Source organism: Numida meleagris, chromosome 8 (genome assembly GCF_002078875.1).
Source record: "Numida meleagris isolate 19003 breed g44 Domestic line chromosome 8, NumMel1.0, whole genome shotgun sequence".
Classification (NCBI taxonomy): domain Eukaryota; kingdom Metazoa; phylum Chordata; class Aves; order Galliformes; family Numididae; genus Numida; species Numida meleagris.
This window is the reverse complement of record NC_034416.1, coordinates 1,472,371-1,492,586: the sequence shown is the minus strand read 5'-3', so window position 1 is coordinate 1,492,586 and position 20,216 is coordinate 1,472,371. Positions and strand designations below refer to the sequence as shown.

Genomic DNA, 20,216 nt, shown 5'->3' with positions numbered 1-20,216 from the left:
TTCCTGCCACCAGAAGGGAACTTGCTGCTCTTTGCCACGAGATGGAGCCTTCAGATCGAGCTCTTTGCTTCAGGGTTGACTGTTATTTAAGGCAACTAAGCCGCATTTAGAGATGGCGCGTGTTTAGTTTTCTCAGATTATTATCTGTGGGGCTTTTTTTTTTTTTTTTTTTCCTAACAGATCATATTTTTCATCATTTCTCGTTAACCAGATACGAGGAAACTGTGAAGGCTGCCAAAATAGGTGCTGCTCTGGCCCAGCTCTGCAGGGGAGGACGCTGAACAATGCAGCTTTTCTTCCTGGGGAGAAGCTCTGCTCGGTGCCACGCCGCAGGGACAAAGCGGCCGCAGATGGAACGCGTTGTGCAGAAGCCGGGGCGTGAGTGGGGGTTAAAAGGGACACCCGGATGGCAGCAGGCCGTGCTTCTCTCTTGTTCACCTCCTGGTTCAATTCCACTCCTGAAAAAGGCCCCCATTCGATATCCTACTGTTATTTCTGAAGGGCGATGGAAAAGGACGGCTGGAAAGATGTCCCTGGGCTCTGCTGTTTGGCACCGACTGAGCTGCTCCTGCCCTGCCCGCTGAGCGCCCATCTGCCGCGCTCCTCCCTGGCCTCTGTCCACAGACACGTCCTCAGATACCCCCAGATTTCATTTCCCTTTTGATTTCACCACCCTTCAGCCCCGAGGGACCGAGCGTTTGGTTTTACACCACACGTTTCCGTGTTCGATTTTTGTCTTCTATTTGAAGCTATTGTGAAGAAGCTGGGAAAAGCGACGCGGCCCTGGTGCTCCTCTGGCAGCACTCGGGCTCTGTTGAAGCGTCTGACAGCTGACAGCAGCGTGTTGTGCTGCTGGGAGGAACCACCTCCTGCGTTTGGGCGTCAGCGCCCGCACCCCACCCCTGCTGGGGCTGGGGCCAGCACGGTTTGGAGGAGAACCCCAAAGTCTGAACGCAATTCGGCATTTGCCAGAAGGCGGGGGGTGGTAAGGCCCGAAGGGCTCTCAGTGCTGCTCTTTAGGCCCATAGTGACAAGGAAAAGGTTCAGCTCAGCGAGGAGCAGGCAGTGAGCTCACCTGGCTGCTGCTCTGCTGCCTCTGCCCTGCGTGGGCAGCCCTGCCCTGGGAAGCCCTTTCCTTTCCAGATTGAAAACCAGCGCCCTCCTGGGTGCCTTCCTGTACCAGCTCCTCCTTCCTGCTCTCTCTCTCCCTCTCTATTTTCTTTCACAAAAAATGCAGAGAGCCGATAGCACGAGAGCCTTGAAACATTCAGCTGCTGAAGTGATAAATAATGCACCCTGCGTGGAGCTCAGCACGCTGATTTATAGCACCTTTTGGAACCGGTGTCTTTCTGCTGGGTGGGTTAGCATGAAGAAAACACGGGCGGGAGGCAGCACAGGCAGCATCCGACTGCAGCAACGCGTGGGGTGGGCAGTGCTGGGGTCACAGCAAAGGGGAGCATTGGGGCAGCACCCACGGGTCCATAACGTGTTCGTAGCACATGAGCAGACACACATGCACGTATTGCTGCTGAGTTTGCTGCAGGTCCTCTCGTGCTGATGCCAAACTTTCATTTTCAGGTGTTGGAAATCGTTTATTTCCCTTTAGCTGTTTTCTGCCTGCAAATGGTTATTCCTCTGTCAGACATGGGCTCAAGGAGACAGTGATGGGCTCGGTGCTTCCTCACAAAAGCAGAGCTCCAAAACCACCCTCAGTCCAGCGCTGCCCCATGGCTGCAGTGCTTTGCAGAGGGTCAGCATGCGTATGTGAATGGTAGAATGTTCTCAAGCAGCACTGGATTTTGCATTTTAGCAAGAATTTCCTTCCCAATTCCTCCTCCCCCAGTGCTGCTCAACACTGCTTTCCCACTCCTTGTTCTTTCCTCCTCAGCTCTTTGCCCTGCACAGCACTTTCCAACCCCTCCTTTCTTGTTGGTCTCAGTGATTAAAACATGGTGAGTAACATTGTTATGAAAGCAATGATCTGTGCAATATCTTTAGTGGAATGCCCGCTTGCACTGTCTGCAGGATGGAAACCGGCAGTGAGCTGCTCCTTACCCTTCTGGTACCGCAACTGAACAGAAACTGCCCTCAGTTAATAACAATTTCTAATAAATCTTGAAGCAAACCAGATGCTGTTCTGCTAATTAAGGTGAAAAAGAAGCCCATCCAAATAACTGAAGCAGGGTTCTCAGAAAGCGCTTCCAAAGACACTTCTATTTGTTACACTGTGTGTAGTTATTATCCCCAGTAGGCTATACAGGATGTAAGGGGGAGAATTTCTAATGTTCTCATTCATTTCAGCGGCAACTTTTTGTACTGAATCACCATCCAGCTCCACCTATTGAAAGTAGTTACACTTCAGGAAAGTGGCAATGCACACATGACGAGGGGTTAAATTTGGGTTAAAGACAACATCATCTCCAGGCCTCTGGCAAATGAGATGGAGTAAGCAGGGCACAGCAGGGGAGATCGTGTCCTTCACGAATGGGAATATTCACTTGGGAAGAAGTAGGAGAAAATAACCTAGAAATAAGGTCATTGGTCTCCAGACAGCCCCACGGGAAACCCAAGTAGTGCTGAGACTGAAGTAATTTTCCTGTTGAGTGTGGCAGGCATATGGACACCCATCGGGGGAAGCGAGAGCAGTGCACGCTTTGGAAAATACTAAAAACCCCAAGAGGCCATGAAGAGCCCTTAACCCTTTGGGTGAACGATCCCATGGGAACACCCAGCACATGAATTTCATTATTGTTGCATGAAGCTGGGGCACGGTTTGGATCTTAGTTTATGTGAGCATTACCAAAGAATAAAACATTGCAACATAACTGTCAGGAGCTGTATTTCTCTGTGATGCAATCCTTGAAGAAGAGGAAGTAAACGCACTGCTGGCTCTGCACGGTTCTTCCTGTAGGGCGACTGTGTTGCCATCCCCAGGAAATGCAACACCAAGCCCTGAAATGACCCACACTGCAAAGGGCTTCTAAAATTCTAAAGAACTGTTAAGTTCCAGAAGAACAGAGTTATGTTTGATTGGACAGAATGGTCAAGATCCTGGAAACTCTTCATCCTCAGCTGCATGATGGAAGAAGAGCTGGAAGTTAGAAACAGGGTGGAGAGAACATGACCTCCTCCACATCACTGCACTCAAGCAACCGGAGGTTATAAAGGAAAAGGCCACGGTGTCACGAAGCAGAGCCCACGCTGCTACAAGAGCAGCCACAATTCCCCTGTGTCCCAAAGCTGTTCCCACCACTCCCCAGGGCTCTGGTGGAGCTCGCATCCCAGCACTGGTTGGGGTGTGAATATTCCAGTCAGATCATAGTGAGTTGTGGCTTTGATGGTTTGTAGGCTTGGGTCTGTTAGTTGGTTTGGGTTTATTTGTGGTGGTGGTGTTGTTTCTGTTTTGCATGACTGAGTACATGAATCAGAAACTCAGAATGTTTAACTCAATCACCTGGGGATTACAGCAGATTCCAACAGTGTGCTCTTGTCTCAACTAAAGAAACCCACACGCTGGCCTACAGTAGGATGAGGGGAACCAGTTCTGCCTTCTGCTTGGTGAGGCCTTTCATTCAGCTTTACTGCAAGCCAAGGCCATCGAGACACCGTGTGTGGGGCCAGGAAGCAGAAGCATGTGCAACAGACACTAACTGCGGCTTGGGAGACCCAGTTAAACATTAGGAAAATAAAGATCAGTAGGAACGTGGTGTAGCGCTGGAACAGGTCACTGAGTTGGAGATTCTCCATCCTTAGGGATTTTCAAGATCACAGAACCCCACTGAACACTGGTGGAAGTCCTTCTTCGGGTGGGAGGTTGGACTAAACAGCCAACAGAATTCCCCTCCAGCAAATATTTCCATATTTCTATGATCTTAAATTCAGGCCTATACACATGCCCTTAGCACTAGCGTGTAAGATTTCAATATATCTTGAACTGCTTTCAGAACTGGGGAGTTTCACACAAAAGTGCAGTGGAAAGAAGGACACAGTTTTAAAGCATTTCTTAATTCCACTCCTTCAAAATCCGAGTGCTGTTTACTCTGCTGTCTGCTGGAGCTCCGACACGTTCAAAAATAGCATCGCATGGGGTCCCATCAAAGCCTTCTAACATCACCAGGTGTCTCCTCAGCATGAAAACCAATTCTTTGAAGAGATTTCTTGGAAGAGGAAAATAAAAGTACCGCAAGTGAGTTCCTGTGTCATGATGTGGTATCGGACCAGCAGAAAACATCTTCTGCAGTAGAACTTGTAGTCCGCAAAAATGACACGGGCAGTAGATTTCCTTTCTGTGATCATGAAAAGCCCCCTTCTCTGAATTAATAATAATAAAAACAAGAACAGTTTTATCGGGATCTGTTTGGACAGCATAATATTTCACATAAGCATCAAACTTAGCACGTGTCAGTAGGCTTTTTTGTATGAGTGTGTGTGTGATCGTGCCTCTTCCTATCTTTGTGCTTCTTCCTCTCTGCACTGTAATGAGGAAACTCAAGCTGAGCTTCGCAGCCTGCATCTTACAGAACGCCTTTCATCTTCACCCGGAGCAGACACCGCAACCTCGACGAGGCTTTGCCTCTCAGGGCTGAGAGTCCCCTTGCTCAGAGATAAAGACCGTAACAGGATACCGCTGTCACCTGTTCTGCTCCTTAACAGAAAATCTCCAGCCCGTTGCACAACTTCTCCTCCAATCTGCAGAAAAATAAAGCAACTCATCTCTTTAACTGATGATATTTGTACTCCAAGCTGCTGTTAGGGCAGGTGTTCTGCGGTACTGCTATTTTTGACAGTGTAAGCTTCAGGCAGATGAAAAAAGACACCTGTACTCTAAAAACATGCCCAGAGGAGCAGATGAGGGTGAGAGCAGGTTCATTTTCTGTAAGTGCTTCTTTTCTGAAAAATCATATTATTTCATTGGGTTAAAGAAAGCAGAAGCACAGAGCAACTGGCTGCAAAAATCAGCAAGACGTTTTTACTCCAAGGAGAGTACAAGGGCGGCTTGTGTCAGCATTAATGCACAGAAGGTCAGCAAGTGAAGTGATACAAAAATGTTTTTGTTCTTTAATGTTCTTACAGATTAGCTATAGTGTTACAACGTCTAAAATATATGCTTGTTCTTCCTTTGATAGAAAAGTTACCAAGTGTAGGAAAAGTGTCTCTATCACTATAGCACAGATTTTTTTACTATGCACTATCAGTTCCAATTTTGATATACCTCTGCATCATGAACAAAACTCTGCCAAAGACCCTGAAGATTCACCTGTGACTTTTCACTTCAGCTCCAAAACCTCCCATAGTCTCCTATAATCTCCTATAGTCTTCTGGTGCAGTGCTCAGACTGAGTGCCTGATTACATCACCTTGCAAATAGGAAGAGCCTCCAGCTGGAATGCTGTCTAGCTATACATCCTTTATTAAAGCCATATTAATAGACACAGTGGTTCAGTATGCAAACAGTATGCATGCAGCACACGTGGATGTAAACAATCAGAGCAGAGGAGAGCTTTGGTTTCCTTGCCTTCTTTCCGAACTGCCTCCTCACTGAAAGCCTTAATGAACACTAAGCTGATCATACACCTCCACAACAACCATCATCTGCATGGTTTAGGAGTATCCTGACTCTACAGGTACTATTTCCATCATGCCAGACAAGAGCTGCCCCTGTGCGCACGGCCATACCAACACGTTGCAAAATGGAACTGCACACAAGTCCAAAGAGCTGCAGCAGCCAACGTATGGGTTGACAGTACAGTGGGGACCTGGGCCAGCCCAGCACTGCTGGTCTGGGAAGATCATCACACAGCTGCAGTGTGCGGATGGCTCCAGCTTAACGGCGTTTGTAGGGAAGCACACGCAGCATTCAGTGCAGCGTTAGACAACATAGTAAAGCAGGAGGTGCCTATGCTGTGCTCTCTGTGAAATTAAGCACACAGTAAGGCTCTTTCATGCCCATCCAACACATGGTTGTTTGGCTGCCACCGATGGGTGAGGCTGGATGTTACCAAATGTTGGTCAGTTCAGTAGGAGACAGCTTGAGCTTTGAGTGTTTATTGGTTTTCCTCCAATAACAGAGATAAGCAATGCTCTTTTAGACCTGGCTCCCTCATATCTCTCCAGTGGAATCCTGCTTGCTTCACCGCAGCCACACCAGAGATGAATGCTGTCCTGCAGTTGCTGGGCGCTCTGGGCGTGCTGCTTGCACTGCACATTTTCCGGAGGACTGGAATTTCTGGTGGAATTCTGCTTGGTAAGGCAACTGCTGTGCAGGCAGCCGGGTCCTCAGCTCAGCCTGAGCATAGTCAATAGGGGACACACCGGTGACGCTGCTGCTGGGTCGGTGTCACCTCTCCGTCTCTGTCTCCTTCAGGTTCACTTTTGTGCTCCTCACAGTTTGTCACTAAGGAGAAGAATGACTCATGACTTTCTCTTGAATGCAGATGGGCAACTTTGCATTTAACTAATATTCTCGTTACAGTATTTGGCAATGAGGCAATCAGTAGAAGTGAGTAATGCTTGCTGGTTTTGCCACAGATATTAATCTAATATTGCTGCAGCTATACTGTAAAGAGAAGCACTGCAGGCAGCATGGGAATCAGGGGAGCAAACACAGTCACTGCTGTCCAGAAACATACTCTCAGTCAAAGGCCCAAATTCAGCACAACCCAGCGGGAATACTTTTCCCCTGCGAACATTTGTGTTGGCAGCTGTCAGCACAACAGTTTCACAGTCTGAAATGTGGATAGATTCCTGATCAACAGCCTTACAAACACGAGTGAGGTACACATGGAGGGACTGAAAGAGGAAAGAACAGCGATCGCTGCTTTGAGAAGTAATGAAGACAGGGAATATCAGAGTCAGAGAGCAAAGGAAAATGGGCCGAGGGGACGAAGAAGATTTAGAAAGAGGAATGAAAAGGACTGGAGACTTTGGGTATCTGGATAACTATAAGTAGTCAAAATGCAGGAACGCCTCCATTTGCAAATGTCGTTGCCCTTGTACTTTCTCTTTCGTTTTTAACAGTCTTACACGAATACTTCTTGTTTACTTTTTGTTGCCCTTCTTTCAGTAATTATGCTACTCATAATGAACTTCAGTTGAAAGCTGTAGTGTATATTTAAAACTATTATGAATTACTTGAATTAATTACTGTTTCTCTATGCGTGCTAGTGTGGTTCCAGGCTGGGGCTCAACAGTACAATGCTCCATACATGTGTTTCATAAGGGACAGTCACCGTACAAGTGAGCCTGTGTAATGTGCAGGAAGGCCTCCAAGACCAAGTCAACTGAATATGCACTTCAGCACTTGGCTATGTCCACGGATTTGGATCTAACAAAATCCTTAAACACATGCTTAGCATTAAGCTGTGAGTGGCCACTGAAATGTAAAGCGTGTGCTTACATGTCTTGCCAGACTGCAGCCCTCTTGCTCATAGTTTTGTTTGGACTAGAGCAATGTATGGGGCTGGAGACTGTGCACATACACAGTGCCTCCTATTTCAAAGTCTGAGAATACAAACTATGACAAATGGAATACCATGTTGCTCCCAAAAGGTAAGGAACCATTCTCCTGGCATGCATGAGAAGGAGACAGAATAAACATGGATACGTTTTATAAAATTTGCATGCTTAAAAAAAAACCATTGGAACAGTTCAAAAATTCCTATGCATTGAAGGTTAGTTCTAGTGCTATGGCATGGTCGCTCAGAAAGATGGCTCAGGTGACATTACCCACTGAACCAATGAGTGCTTCAACAGAAGGTGCTACTTCTTGTCACAATTCATAGACTGCCTAGGCTACTTACATCCTCATTGCCACTGAAATGAGAGGTGTCCATGTTTAATGTCACTTTCATGAGCAGTCACTTTCAGGAATAGGCTTAAAGGCATCACAATCACAGCCACTGCAGCACACCGTTCACCCTTTTTTTTGGCCAAACTCTTCTGGTCTCTAACACAGTCTGGTCTCTGTATTTGTTACGTTTTAGAGCAGTGTTGCTTTAACATTACAAATACCAGAAGGATTAAAAGGATAATTAAGAATAAGGAGATTACCTCCTGCCTTTCGAGGTGATAAAGATGATCTCAGAGTAAATACCATAGAAACAAAACCCTGGATACTTTAGTAGAAGGAAAATCAGAGATATTACCAAATTCAAATAATAAGTGATATTGCTTGTTTGGAAGTCTTGGAGTTTCCAAGCCTAAACTGGAGCCAACACGTGGGAAAAGCCTGAAGGAAAAATGCAGCCAGTGCTAAGAGGCTGATACATCACATTTCACAGACAAAGTGGTGAAGTCACCCCTGGAGATCTCTAATATGTATTTGGTAAAACGGGCCTGATGATTTCAGGATGGCAAAAAAATCAAACTTCCCTACATCCGCACATCTCAGAGTGGAATTTGTCCTCCCAGACCTGTTACTTCAAATTACCACTGCTCTACAAAACACAGTCAGACTGTTTTACAAGGAGCTGCATATGGAAGGAGCAGTTAGCGAATACATGTACAGTCGTTATCAAGTGTGTAAGGATAGGAAAAAATGTTTGATGTTACCAGAATAACTTTCTCCTGAACATTGCACATGTTAGAGAAGTTTGGAACCCATGAAGACTATTTTTTTACATGTAGGTTATCACAGGTGCAACAAGTGGAAATGCAAAAATAAAAACAAAAACAAACCAACAACAACAAAAAAAAAAACAACAAAAAAATACCAGGCAAATTTTACGAGAATTCCAGTTTTGCAAATTTAGCGAGTGATGACAAACACAAAAAAACTTTACATTTCTGCATTTCTATCTGAGTATTTCAAGATGTGTTCATCCATTGCACCACATCACAGGACACAGACAGTGAAGCAATCAGGATGTACAGACACCAGCCTTGGTAAATAGTGTCTATTTCTTATTTCTGCATTGTTTTTAGTAAAGGTGTTGGGTGATTATTTCTGTGTTGTTTTTAGTAAAGGTGTTGGGTGATTGGAAAATAAAGTCAATTTGTTTAAGCACAAAGCAATTATGCTACATTAAGAGACTGAAAATTATTCTGCTTGTCAGCTTGCAGAGCACAGATATTGCATTGGCCATACAGGAAATTTATGTAATCTCTTTTTCAATCTGTTTCAGGGACTATGTTAATGGTATGGCTTGACTCCTTTCTAACATTGTAAAGCTACCTAGTATGAAAATTAATTTTTAGCTGGTTTCTTGGAAAATAAAGTTTTCTGTTAGTAGACAAAGACAAGTTAAATAGATATAAAAGGCTGTGTTCTTCTCTGACCAAAGTCAAAGCTGAAATTCCTATTAACATGAAAGCAAGCAATATCAAACCTGTGATTTTGAAAGGAAATAACAGTGAGATTGCATCTGTAGATGCAGGAACACACTGTGAATGCTGGAATACACAGCACTCTGCATTTTATTTACACTTAAAAGAATTACTTATTGCAATATTTGCACAGTGTTCAGATCTGTTTAATTACAGCTGTCTGTAGGGATGGGTTCAGTGGGGCAGGCACCAGATTCAAAACAGATTCCTTTCTAGAGCCATAAAGCCAAATTCCAGCAAGTCTGACACGGACTCTCATACATGAATGAGAAGATGGTTTCAGACAGCCCGATACACGAAGCCTTTTCTTCTCCCCCCCGCTTCGGAGACACTGAATGAGTGGTGAAGTCCCATCTGCCTGTTTGGCTGCTGTGGACTCCTTAGGCCATATTTCACAAGAGTTGGGTGGTGCCTGCTGGTGCTCTTGACTAAAAATATCCTATCCTGCTGCCTCGCTGATACGGCCCAGAGATACCTCCACTGCACCAGTGGGGTGCACCCAGTGCGAGCACCCAGCGTGAGGCCTACGTGTGATTGATTGTCCACGGGAACAGCGATGGGAGCGGGGCCTGGCTGACGGAAGGAAGATGACAGCTGAAGGAGGGAGGGAGGAGCGTGCAGTGAGTGCTGTCTCCCTGCTGCCTTGTCCCCTCACGTCCTGCTGCCACGCTAGTGTTGGCCTCCCCCAGATTTGAGGCCATTTTTAAGACCCAGGTCTTTTATTGAAGGCAGGAACATTGCCTGTGAGCCTCTATGTGCAGCCTTAAAGCTGCATGAACCCATCAGGGACAGCGGTGGTGTTGCTGGGAGCTCCCCAAAAGCAAAGGTTGCTGCACTGAGGGCAGGGCAGGTCTCGGGCTCAGCACAGGGGATCATAAGAGCAGTTGATCTCAGCACCACACTGCTTGAAAGACCTATTTTTGTGCCGCAGGGTCCATTCCTGCCACGCATTGGCACAGCATTCACACACACGGCGGATCCAGCCCCCTTCATGGGCTTATGGCACCTGCAAAATGGTGCTGTGCTTTGCAGCACCGCCTTCTGAGGGGGAGGGAGGAGGTTTTCACGGCCGAAAAGGCCTTTCAGCACACAGCTCGCCTTCTCCACCCATGAAGATGGGCGTCCACCCACCGCCTCGCCCTCCCCGCACCGACCAGGCAGGCCGTGACTCCCGCATTGTGATGACGCCCGCCCGGCAGGGGGCGCCCTCCCGCGGGCAGTGGGCGGAACCCCGCGGGGGGCGTGTCTAGGCAACTGGCCCCGCCCCTTCGGCCGGAGACTGCGGAGCGGAGCGGCGGAGAGCGGCGTCGGCGCCATGGTGAAGATCGCCTTCAGCTCCCCCTTCGCCCAGAAGGGCGAACCCAAGAAGGAGGCGGCCGAGGCTCTGGTGGCCGACAAGGTGCTCCGGGGAGCCGGGAAGCGGCGGGGGCCGCGGGGTGAGGGGAAGGAGGCGGTGAGGGGGGAGGAGGTGGTGGAGGCCGCCGCCATCTTCTCGCGGCTGAGGGCTGAGAGCAGCCAGGAGCCCCCGGCTCCGCTGCCCCCCGGCTCGTGCCGCTCGGAAGGCCCCGCACGGCGCTGGGCTGGCGGTGGTAGGGCCGGGCAGCACGCGGGGCTGAGCTAACGCCGGGGCCGGGGCTTTAAAGCCTCGGAGCGGCCCCGGGGGGCTCGGCAGCGCTCTGCGGGGCTGCGGCTGTGCGGGGGAGCGGCGAAGGGCTGCGCAGGTGGAGCCCCAGCAGCGCTGGGCGGCCGAGCTGCTCCTCTTTAACGCGTTGTCGCGTTCGATTGAACTTTCTGAATGTTGCTTGTCAGGCTCTCCTGACGGTGCATTGTGTAAGCGCCGGCGCTTTCTGTCAGCTGCGGGCCGGTAAATGGCACCGGGAGAGACGTGGGGTGAGCGGGCTTGGTTTGTTGTCACGGGGCGGAGCTGCTCTGTTGGTTTCCTTTGGGCACCGTAAATAAAATAACGCTGCGGCCTCAGACTGTGGCGGCCTCTCCCTTCCCCAGCTGCACGTTAGGGTCGGGGAGCGGGTTATGAACCCAAGGAAGGAGGAAGCTGAAGGGCAGCGTGCATAGACGACAGGCTGCGCTGGAAGATCCTTCAGTGTCTTGGAGGATAAACTCGCCCGTACTCTTGAGGCGACTTTTTGGTGCATGTTCTAGCAGCCCTCTGCCATGCAGGTTCTCAGCGTAGTCCTGATGTTGTTTTACGCCCTCTCCTGTTCTTGTGTGAGCTACTCTTCTCAACTCAGAAGCGTTGCACGCTGTTTTGTTGTACCTGTCCCTGTGTTCTCAGTGTCGGTGCTGATGGAAGCTGCGTTTTGCTTTTTTGTCTTTAACTCTTCCCTCTGACTTCAGGGCTCAGAATGGCGTGAAGTCAGCGAGTTCAGAGTGCTGCTCAAAGGCTGACGTGCTCTAGTGCTGATTTTTCTTTTGGTGGAATATTTGTGCAGAGCAAACAAACTTCGTGTCTCACGCTGGTTGAAACAGCACAGAAAAAGTCCACCGAGATATCTGCACAAAACCCTTGAGCTTGCAGAATACTCTCCCTGCAGATCCTTTGGAGATGACTGTGTCAACATTGTCTTTTGACCTTGCTGCAGATGTGAATGCGAGTGATTTCTTTCCTCTGTTGCTCCTAGCTTTCTTTGCTTGTTACTGCACGGCTTAGAATTGCGTTTTTTTATGCTCCTATTGTTTCAGAGCAGAGGCTGCGTAACCTACTGGAGCAAAACTCTTGGTATTGTGTTCTCTTATCAGCTCTGTCAGTCTTCTGAGAGTCAGGCTTCCTACATTGTGTCTTCATATGATAAATAGCGCGGCTTTGTTTGAGACAAATGTAGTGCAAATGTAGCTACTGACATGCTGACATTATGCAAGTGCTGGGATGTCTGTAGTGCCGAAACCTGCTGCAAACTACTGTGTTCAGCTCATGACAGGCTTGATGAGTAAGGAACTGAAGGGCTGAAAGGTGTAGGAGAAGATGGCAGAACACAAGGAGAACAGAACAAGGAGGTGATCCTAAAAACAAGCTAGCTCTGAAAGATGGTTTCTACGTAATGACGTGTACGTGTGGCATCAGTCTGACTTGAAGCTGGGTTGTTGGGTCTTTTCTCTTTCGTGTTTTTGACAAGTGCTTAACCAGCTGACTGGAGCAGCTTAGATCTTGCTGAACTAAGGATTTTCTGCTTGGAGGATGGGAGAGTGGAATGTAGGAGTGTTGGTTTTTCACTAAACAGATTGGTTTTTTGTTTCATTGCTTGTGTGGTTGGCGTGTTTGATTTCTGTGCTGAGAATCTTGCTGAGCACGGGAATGCGTGCAGCTTTTGTAATAGTGCTGTGGCTGGTTCTGATCACAGGTCACTTAAACGTGCTGTACAGGAGTGCAAATAAGGGGACGGGGATTAAGAATGGCTGTGGAGGCTGCCGTGCTAAATCTAGGCACTGAATGTAGAAATAGCACAGAAGGGAAAGGTTTTTTTGCACCCCGTGTGAAATCATTGTTCTGCACGTGGAAGTGAAAGAGCGAGTCTTGATAATGAGCAAGTTAAATCCTGTAGTCATGAATCATTACGGGGACGTTCCTGACCAAACATCTAGATTATCTGAATGTTAGTGAGGATTTTCTTTCTTTTAAAGACCGAAGGACAGGGTGTTTTGCAGGTGAATGCCTCTTTTGATCATTTAGTATTTGAGAGCGCTTTCCTTCTTCTCCGAAGGGGTCTGTGTGGGCTTTTTGCTTGAAAGTCTAGGAAGGGCTGAAGAACAGCGTGTAAAAATGAACGTTCTGATAGCAGCATGAAGTCTGTGATTGTATCACACGAGATCACCTCGTTATGTAATGGTGATCAGCGTTTCCCTTGGCTGCAGTCCTGCTCTGTCAGAGCACACCAGGAAAAAACAAGGCGCTGAACTAGAGAGTTTTAGGCTGCCGGATTAAAAAGAAACAAACAGCTTCCGTGGTACCGTGGAAGGAGGAGTATTTTGAAGCTGCAAGGTAGGATGTGCTGCAGGAGTTTATTTTTATTTGACATAATTTGAAGCTGTGCTAGAGCTGATGAGTAGTTCTCCTTTGCGGTGAACTTAACCTGTGCATGTTATGAGTAAGTTCTGAAACTGGAATGTCAGCCTTGTATCGGATGTCTCTTTCCCAACTAATAGGAAAAAATAACATCTCATTTTTTTCTGTTAGTCCAGCTTTGTAAGGAGGAGTAACGCTATCTCCTTCCATGTGATAGGGAAAGAGGAGCCTAGGAAGTAGGCTTTGGGAACAGGCCTGAAAACACGGCGTACCTGAAAATGACCTTGCTCTACAAATCTTGCTTTCCTTGTGCTATATAGCGGCTGCAGCTCTGTATCTTCTCTTGCAGCTATTTAAATTTCCTGTAACTCGACTTGCCTCTTTCAAATAACTTCAGTGTCTGAACAGAGGTTAGTCTAGGAAGCTCCAAGAAAATATCCTCTATTCAGTGCTATTTGAAAACTAATCTCAATATGATATAGCAGTATTTCATGCAGGTGTTTTCTTACTATATGAAGCTAGATTTCTGTTTCTTCTGTTTGCGTGCTGAGAATAGTTGTTGGGTTGTTGGTCAGAGTGAAGTTCTTGATACCTGCTTGCTTTAAATTATGAGTGGCTACACCTTCTCAGTTCTCATCATTCTTTGTTTAAAGGATCCAGAAGTTGCCACGCAGGGAGGTGAGAACTCATCTGGAAGATGCCTGTTGACTCTGCTGGGTTTAGCATTCATCTTGGCAGGAGTTGTTGTTGGTGGAGCCTGCATCTACAAGTACTTCATGCCGAAGGTAATGTGGAAGTTTGTTCTCTTTAAGCACCAATAAAGAAAAAACTGTAACTATAAATGGGTTACCTACTGTATCCTTTAAAAGTTCCAGGTCTCGCAGGTTTGCACTTTGTTATAACATGAGTGCTGGAAATGGAATTTTAAAGCAACGTTCACTGTAAAACAAACAGAAAAACCTACTCTTGCTCTTCCTTTCAGCACAAGGTGTACCGTGGTGAAATGTGTTACTTTGAGAATGAGAATCGAGATCGTGCCATCGAACCTTATTTCCTCCCTATTGCTGAAGAGGCTGACATTCGGGAAGATGATAACATAGCCATCATTGATGTGCCCGTTCCAAAATTCTCCGACAGTGATCCAGCTGCCATTGTTCATGACTTTGATAGGGTGAGTACATGTAAGGCAGCAAGAAATGGCTCACTGGGAAGCTGGAGCAAATGGTGGTTACAGTAGGTCCAGGGTTTTAATTGCTGAGATGTTGAAGCTTACTGTCAATGCAAACACTTCTTTGGGTTTGGGCTTCAATGTGGGAAATCTGACCCTTGGAACACAGTGGGTAGGTTGCCTTTTAACTCTCCAGTAATGGACTGACTTCTGGAAGTGAGGATTGTTACAATTATATTAGAAAAGTTCAGACCCAGCCTGAATCTACTGTATCATTTCTCAAGTAATGTATCTGGGTGATGCGCAGTTTTGAGTATTGTTGCCGATGGCTTGTGTGGAAGTGACACTGGCAGTTTGGTCAAGAATTCTATGTAAGCAAAGCTGTAACTGTAACAGCTTTGTTTGGAAAGGTGGTAGCTGCCAAGTCCTTATACTGGACATTTGTATCAAAGCGTTCCAGGTGCTGTGCATGGCCTTCAGCATTTTGAAATTCCTTCTTTAGACCTTGTAGAATTGTGTTCTAATAATCAAAAACCTGAAACTGAAGCCTTGAACTGAAAACTTGTTTTTTGTTGTGTTTTTTTTTCCTAAAATAGCTTTTGACAGCATATCTTGACCTGCAGCTGGGTAAATGCTACGTGATTCCACTGAACACATCCATAGTTATGCCACCAAGAAATCTGATGGATCTCTTTGCAAAACTGGCGGTACGTGGGGACTTCTAGCTACACTGACAAGATCACTCCCAATAAGAGTGCTGGATGTTAGCTCTTAAGCTAAAATCTCTTGCTAGAACAGTCCTCTTGCCATTGAAGTACATAATCCTCCTGGCTCAGTCACTGTGCTGAAGTTGAGGCCAGCTGTCAGTGTATATTATGTTGAGCAGATTCATGCATAATGCTCTTACTAATACATAGCTTTATGAAAAGTGAAAGGAACTAGTAACTAAGGTCAAATTTAGCTATTGTAAAGGAATTTCATGAGGTTCCAAGTGTCAGTGAAAGAGTAAACCTGAAAGTTACTGCTGGAAAGCTCACTTGCTCTGCAGGAGTCTTCATGAAAAGAGCAATTGTTCTTCTCTTTCACTATCACTATGGTTATGAGCTCACTGCAAGCATTTTGACCTTTCAGTGACTGAAAGTGATGTTCTTCCAGGAGGGTTTAACTTACAGGTCAAGCTGATGGAGCTTGCTGTTATTTCCAAATTAAAGGCAGAACTGAACTATCTTGTGTCCAATGACCTAGCTTAGTTCAGTTCATTTTTATGTTTTTTTCACCTTAATGAAGACAAAACTTAAGTGTGTTCCCTTGCCCCTGCATTTAGAAGTCGATTGTGAGCAGCAGGAAGCTACTTCAATAGAGCTATAACCTTTTGGTGAAGACTTAGCTTTTATAGATCATGCTGCTTCTTTTTGTATTAGGTATATATTGCCTCAAATAATAGAACTTTCTTAATACCTCATTTTTCCTGTTTTAACTCTAAACTTCCTGTTGTGTACAAATAAACTCAAACAGATTATGTTCGCTTTGTATGAGGTGAGAAATGTGCAAAACACTTGAAAGCAACGCTAAGGTTAGCTGTGCTATGCTTGAATGTAACTGCAACTGTTTGACATGGCCTTTGTCAGCTTTTAACGTTTCTGGCATGCAGCTCTTCAAGACTAGCATGTCTTTAATACTAAAAAGAAGGAAAGCTGGAATCCAGGACTTCAAGTCCTTCCAAAGCAAAGAATAAAATGTAGTGATGTTTGTCCTCTTCAGGTGTTATACTATATCTCAAGGCACTTTGTCTTTTTAGACCGGTTCCTACTTGCCTCAGACTTACCTAGTGCGTGAAGAAATGGTGGTTACAGAGGAGATAGACAATGTATCTGATCTGGGTATCTTCATTTACCAACTCTGCGTTGGAAAAGAGACCTTCAAACTTCAGCGCAGAGACCAGATAATGGGTAAGTTTCCCTCAGTAAGAAATGAAACTAAAACTGTTCTCAGGGTAGGAAAAGAGTAAATACCGATAAATTGAGTGTTTTTATACCTGTAAATCTGTTGGTGTTACTCATGACTTCTGAGCTGAGACGACTGGCAGAACTGCTGTGTATTTTTTTTTTCCCTACTTTCAAGCGTAGATCTAAGTTTCACTCAAACAGGGAAAAAGAAGATTTCAGTTACAGAGTTGAAACTTTTGGTCGAAACAGATTTGAATGTAATCTGTTCAGCTTTTCTGATAGGTTAGAGCCAGAGGTTAGTTTGGCCCCAGAATTCATGTGGTCCGTCAGATTACGTGATTCACTGTAGCTGTGACTTGCTCTTTCACTGTCCTTTCTAAATCTGAGTCACAGGAGCACAAAATGACAGCATTATCTTTTTGTTAACTTGCTCTGAAAAAATTGGGCATCAGGATCTGGACATCCCAGGCTTCCTCTCTGAAAGAGGAAGGGAGACTTCTTAGGAACTTAGGAGCTCTGTTTCTACCTTGCCATGTCTCCTTGTGCCACCCCTTGCCCTTCTGTGGAAAGGAGGAGCTCTGGAGGACAGAAATATGATTCTGCGTTCTCTTGAGGCATTTTATAGTCTGCTGCTCTCACCAAACGTGTAGCAAACTAATCCTTTGTCTGTAACTGCCTTTCAGAATGCAAATGATGGGTTTGTCAGAACTCTCTGCTCTAGTTTTCCTGCCAAAGTGTTGGGCAAGATTTTCCTCTCCCCAGTTACAGCTTGCAGCGTCAGGAGGCGCATCTGCTGTTTGCTAGAGACTTGTGTCCTTTTTATGACAAGATAGAAGGCTCTGTATGTGGAAACATAAAACAGTGGTACTGTGTAGCAAAAGCAGATGACGAAACATTGAATGTTGCCTTTAAGGGAGGGAGAGGCATGTGTTTCTGAGCTGTTCTGAGCATGCTTTTGTGAGCAAGTCTAAGCTGCTGCTGCTGTGACTGTAGTCTGCTGACAGTGCTATGTAGAGTATTTATGGTATTTTCTTAAAATCGCCTTGCTATAGCATGTTTCAGTTCATGTTGCTGACAGCTTCTCTGCACAGTAAAAGCTTCTGTGGAATACTTCCACAAAAGGATTCCTAGCAAATAAATAATGCTTCTTGGGACAGTTTCTTTCCCGTAATTGACCTTGTTTGCCCTTGGTGGGAAGAGAAGAATCTAGACAAATGAAGGCTGGTAGTGAGGAAAAAACGCTTCTTGCCTTCCAGATAAGGTTTTTTGCACACCTTCTGGCATGTACAAAACCATCCCACTTAATTAGACTACAGAGGATAAACTCCTGTAACCTCTGTGAAGAAGTCTGTTCATCCAGCTGATGCTGCGTTTGTCCTCAGATTATTGTGGAGTTGGTTTGGCTTGCTAGGTTGGACTGTCCATAGGTTCTGTGGCAGTTCCTAGAGCTGTGATTGAAGGCATGAGAGACCAGACAGATCATCCTATTGTTTAATGTGAGTGTCTGGTGAGAAAGCCTTTGGAAACTTCCTGATGCCTATACAAGCTGGGATGGAGATGAACTGAAGGATGAACTCAGTCCAGCCATTATGTGTTCTTAAAACAATGCCCTGCTGTGTTTAGTTCTAGAGAGAATTACTTGTAGAATTGTTTAGAGCTGTCTATAAAATCTGTGCTTATAAAACAAACTGTAAAGCTTTTTTCTCTAGTTCTTGTATACTGGAATGCTTTAATTGATCAGCTTGACTTTGGTTGCAAGACTGCCATGTTCTTATCTCCTACTAAAGATTCACAGCTAATAGAAGTAAGCTGTTATCAGTTTTGGTGCTGACATGTCCCAGAATAGAGAAAATCACTTTAATAGTGTTAGGAAAAAACTCCATAAGATCATCAGCTGTGTGGCAAATCCTCATCTCTCTTCTCATGTGAGCGCTGCGCTGTAGAATTACCCTCTTTGTTGATGTGCACTGGGAGTGGAGAAATGCTGATAACAAACTGTTTTTTTTTTTAACTCTTTCCTTTTTCCTGTACTACTTCAGAATTTTTCAGCTCTCTCCCTGTAGTTCCAACCTGCTTTGCCTTTCTTTCTTTTGTGGTTAGGAAGGACTAAGAGAAATGATAAGGAATCAATTCAGCGTTCTCTTCTGTCACTGAAATGTTTTCTGGATGCTAGGAAAAATTGGCAGTATCTTTGCTTGCTTTATTCCCTGTTTGTAGCTGAAAACGGGGAAGGTTTTATGGTGGAGTATCCAGCTCAAGTGGTGATTCATGAATTCATGGCTGCAGAATCAGTAGGCACAGAGTGGTTGTAACTTGTCGCTGTCCATAATTATTTAAAAAGAAAAGTTCCTGATCTCTTGCTTTACTTAAGCTCTCGTTTTCTCTCCTCCCCAGGTCTGCAGAAACGTTCAGTGGAGAACTGTCATTCAATCAGACACTTTGAAAACTCTTTCGTTGTTGAAACAAAGATCTGTCAACAGTGAAGGGTGTTGGATGGGAGGTGACTTGGTCACACCTTCACTGAGAAGTCTGAGCTTTAGATGTCGACTTCTTAAATTAAAATGTGCAGTGATAATCAAAAGCCTTATGCATTTTCTGTGTATTGCTTGTATTTCAAAAAGACAGTCACCATTTCAGCTTTCTTTGATCCTTGGTATATCTATTTTTAGTTGTCTCACTTAGAACTTAAGTTTGGATAAGTTTGTGTTTGTTTTTTCTTGAAGGGTAATATCAGTTTATCCATTGAATGCGTGTGATCTAGAGTAACCTGGGAATGGCAGGAAAAAAAACCCATATATATATATATACAAAAATGTTAACCAGGAACCAGTTCTGTTCACCTTAACTTTCACAGAATGATTGCTGTATTAATAATCTGTGGTTTGCACATCTTGTGTAGTTCTGTAGGATAGTTCTGCACTCGATCTTCTGGCTAAAAACCCAATGTGTATCATTAAAGGTTTCTTTTAACATCCATGTGTGAAGCATGTAAAATCCAACCTCAGTGATCATAAACCTCTAACACTACCCTCTTTCTTTTTGTGCAATTACTGTATTGAATTCGTATGTATATTTGGAACCTTCCCTGAGCTTACATTTAATTCTTCTACCTTTTGTTTTTGTTTTGGTATTTAGTTGTTAGGTTCAGATGGATTTGCTCTTAGAGCTCGTCAGTATTTTGGTTATGAATTGGTTTATCCTGTAACTTCCTATTTCAAGAATCTGTTCTGGTAATAGCTCACTTGTGAATGTGACTGTAGTTGTAAACTTAAACTACTCTGGCTTACACAGACTTTTTAGATCAACTTTTTATGAGCAAGTAGCATTACTGCTGCAGTCAGCACGTGTTCTTTTTTTGAAAGCTGTCATGTAAGGATAGTGAAGTTAGCATCCTGCAGTTGATGAGAGTTTTATTAAGGGACTTTATATTGGCATAAATTCTGCAACCCTGTAATAAATGTTTCTCTAAAACCTTGGTGTTTGTGTGACTTCCTGGTGCTCAGAAGCAGAGTGCAGTGGAGCAATGTACGGCCCACAAAGGGGACGTGGTGGGGCCAGGGCAGCATCTGGTGTTCTCCCTTCTTCCCCCATCTCCTTCCTCCTGTGATGGTCACTTTCCTCATATTGTTAACAGTTGAGCAGCAGGGGGAGGAAAAGATGCATCGCTTCAAATTTGATCCCCCCAAGGGACAGTTTAATGCTTTAAACTGAATTCATTGAGCAGACTTCCTGGCGTGAGAGTAAAGAAAACGGGTGAATTA

General features: G+C 45.3%; 1 protein-coding gene across 1 annotated transcript; it reads left to right on the top strand.

The window, feature by feature from the left end:
* On the top strand, positions 10,566-19,926 carry ITM2A (integral membrane protein 2A). Its single transcript, XM_021405922.1, has 6 exons — positions 10,566-10,722; positions 13,995-14,126; positions 14,324-14,512; positions 15,106-15,216; positions 16,308-16,458; positions 18,850-19,926. Exons 1-6 carry the CDS (start codon positions 10,639-10,641, stop codon positions 18,936-18,938), a joined length of 756 nt encoding a protein of 251 aa, XP_021261597.1. The 5' UTR covers positions 10,566-10,638; the 3' UTR covers positions 18,939-19,926.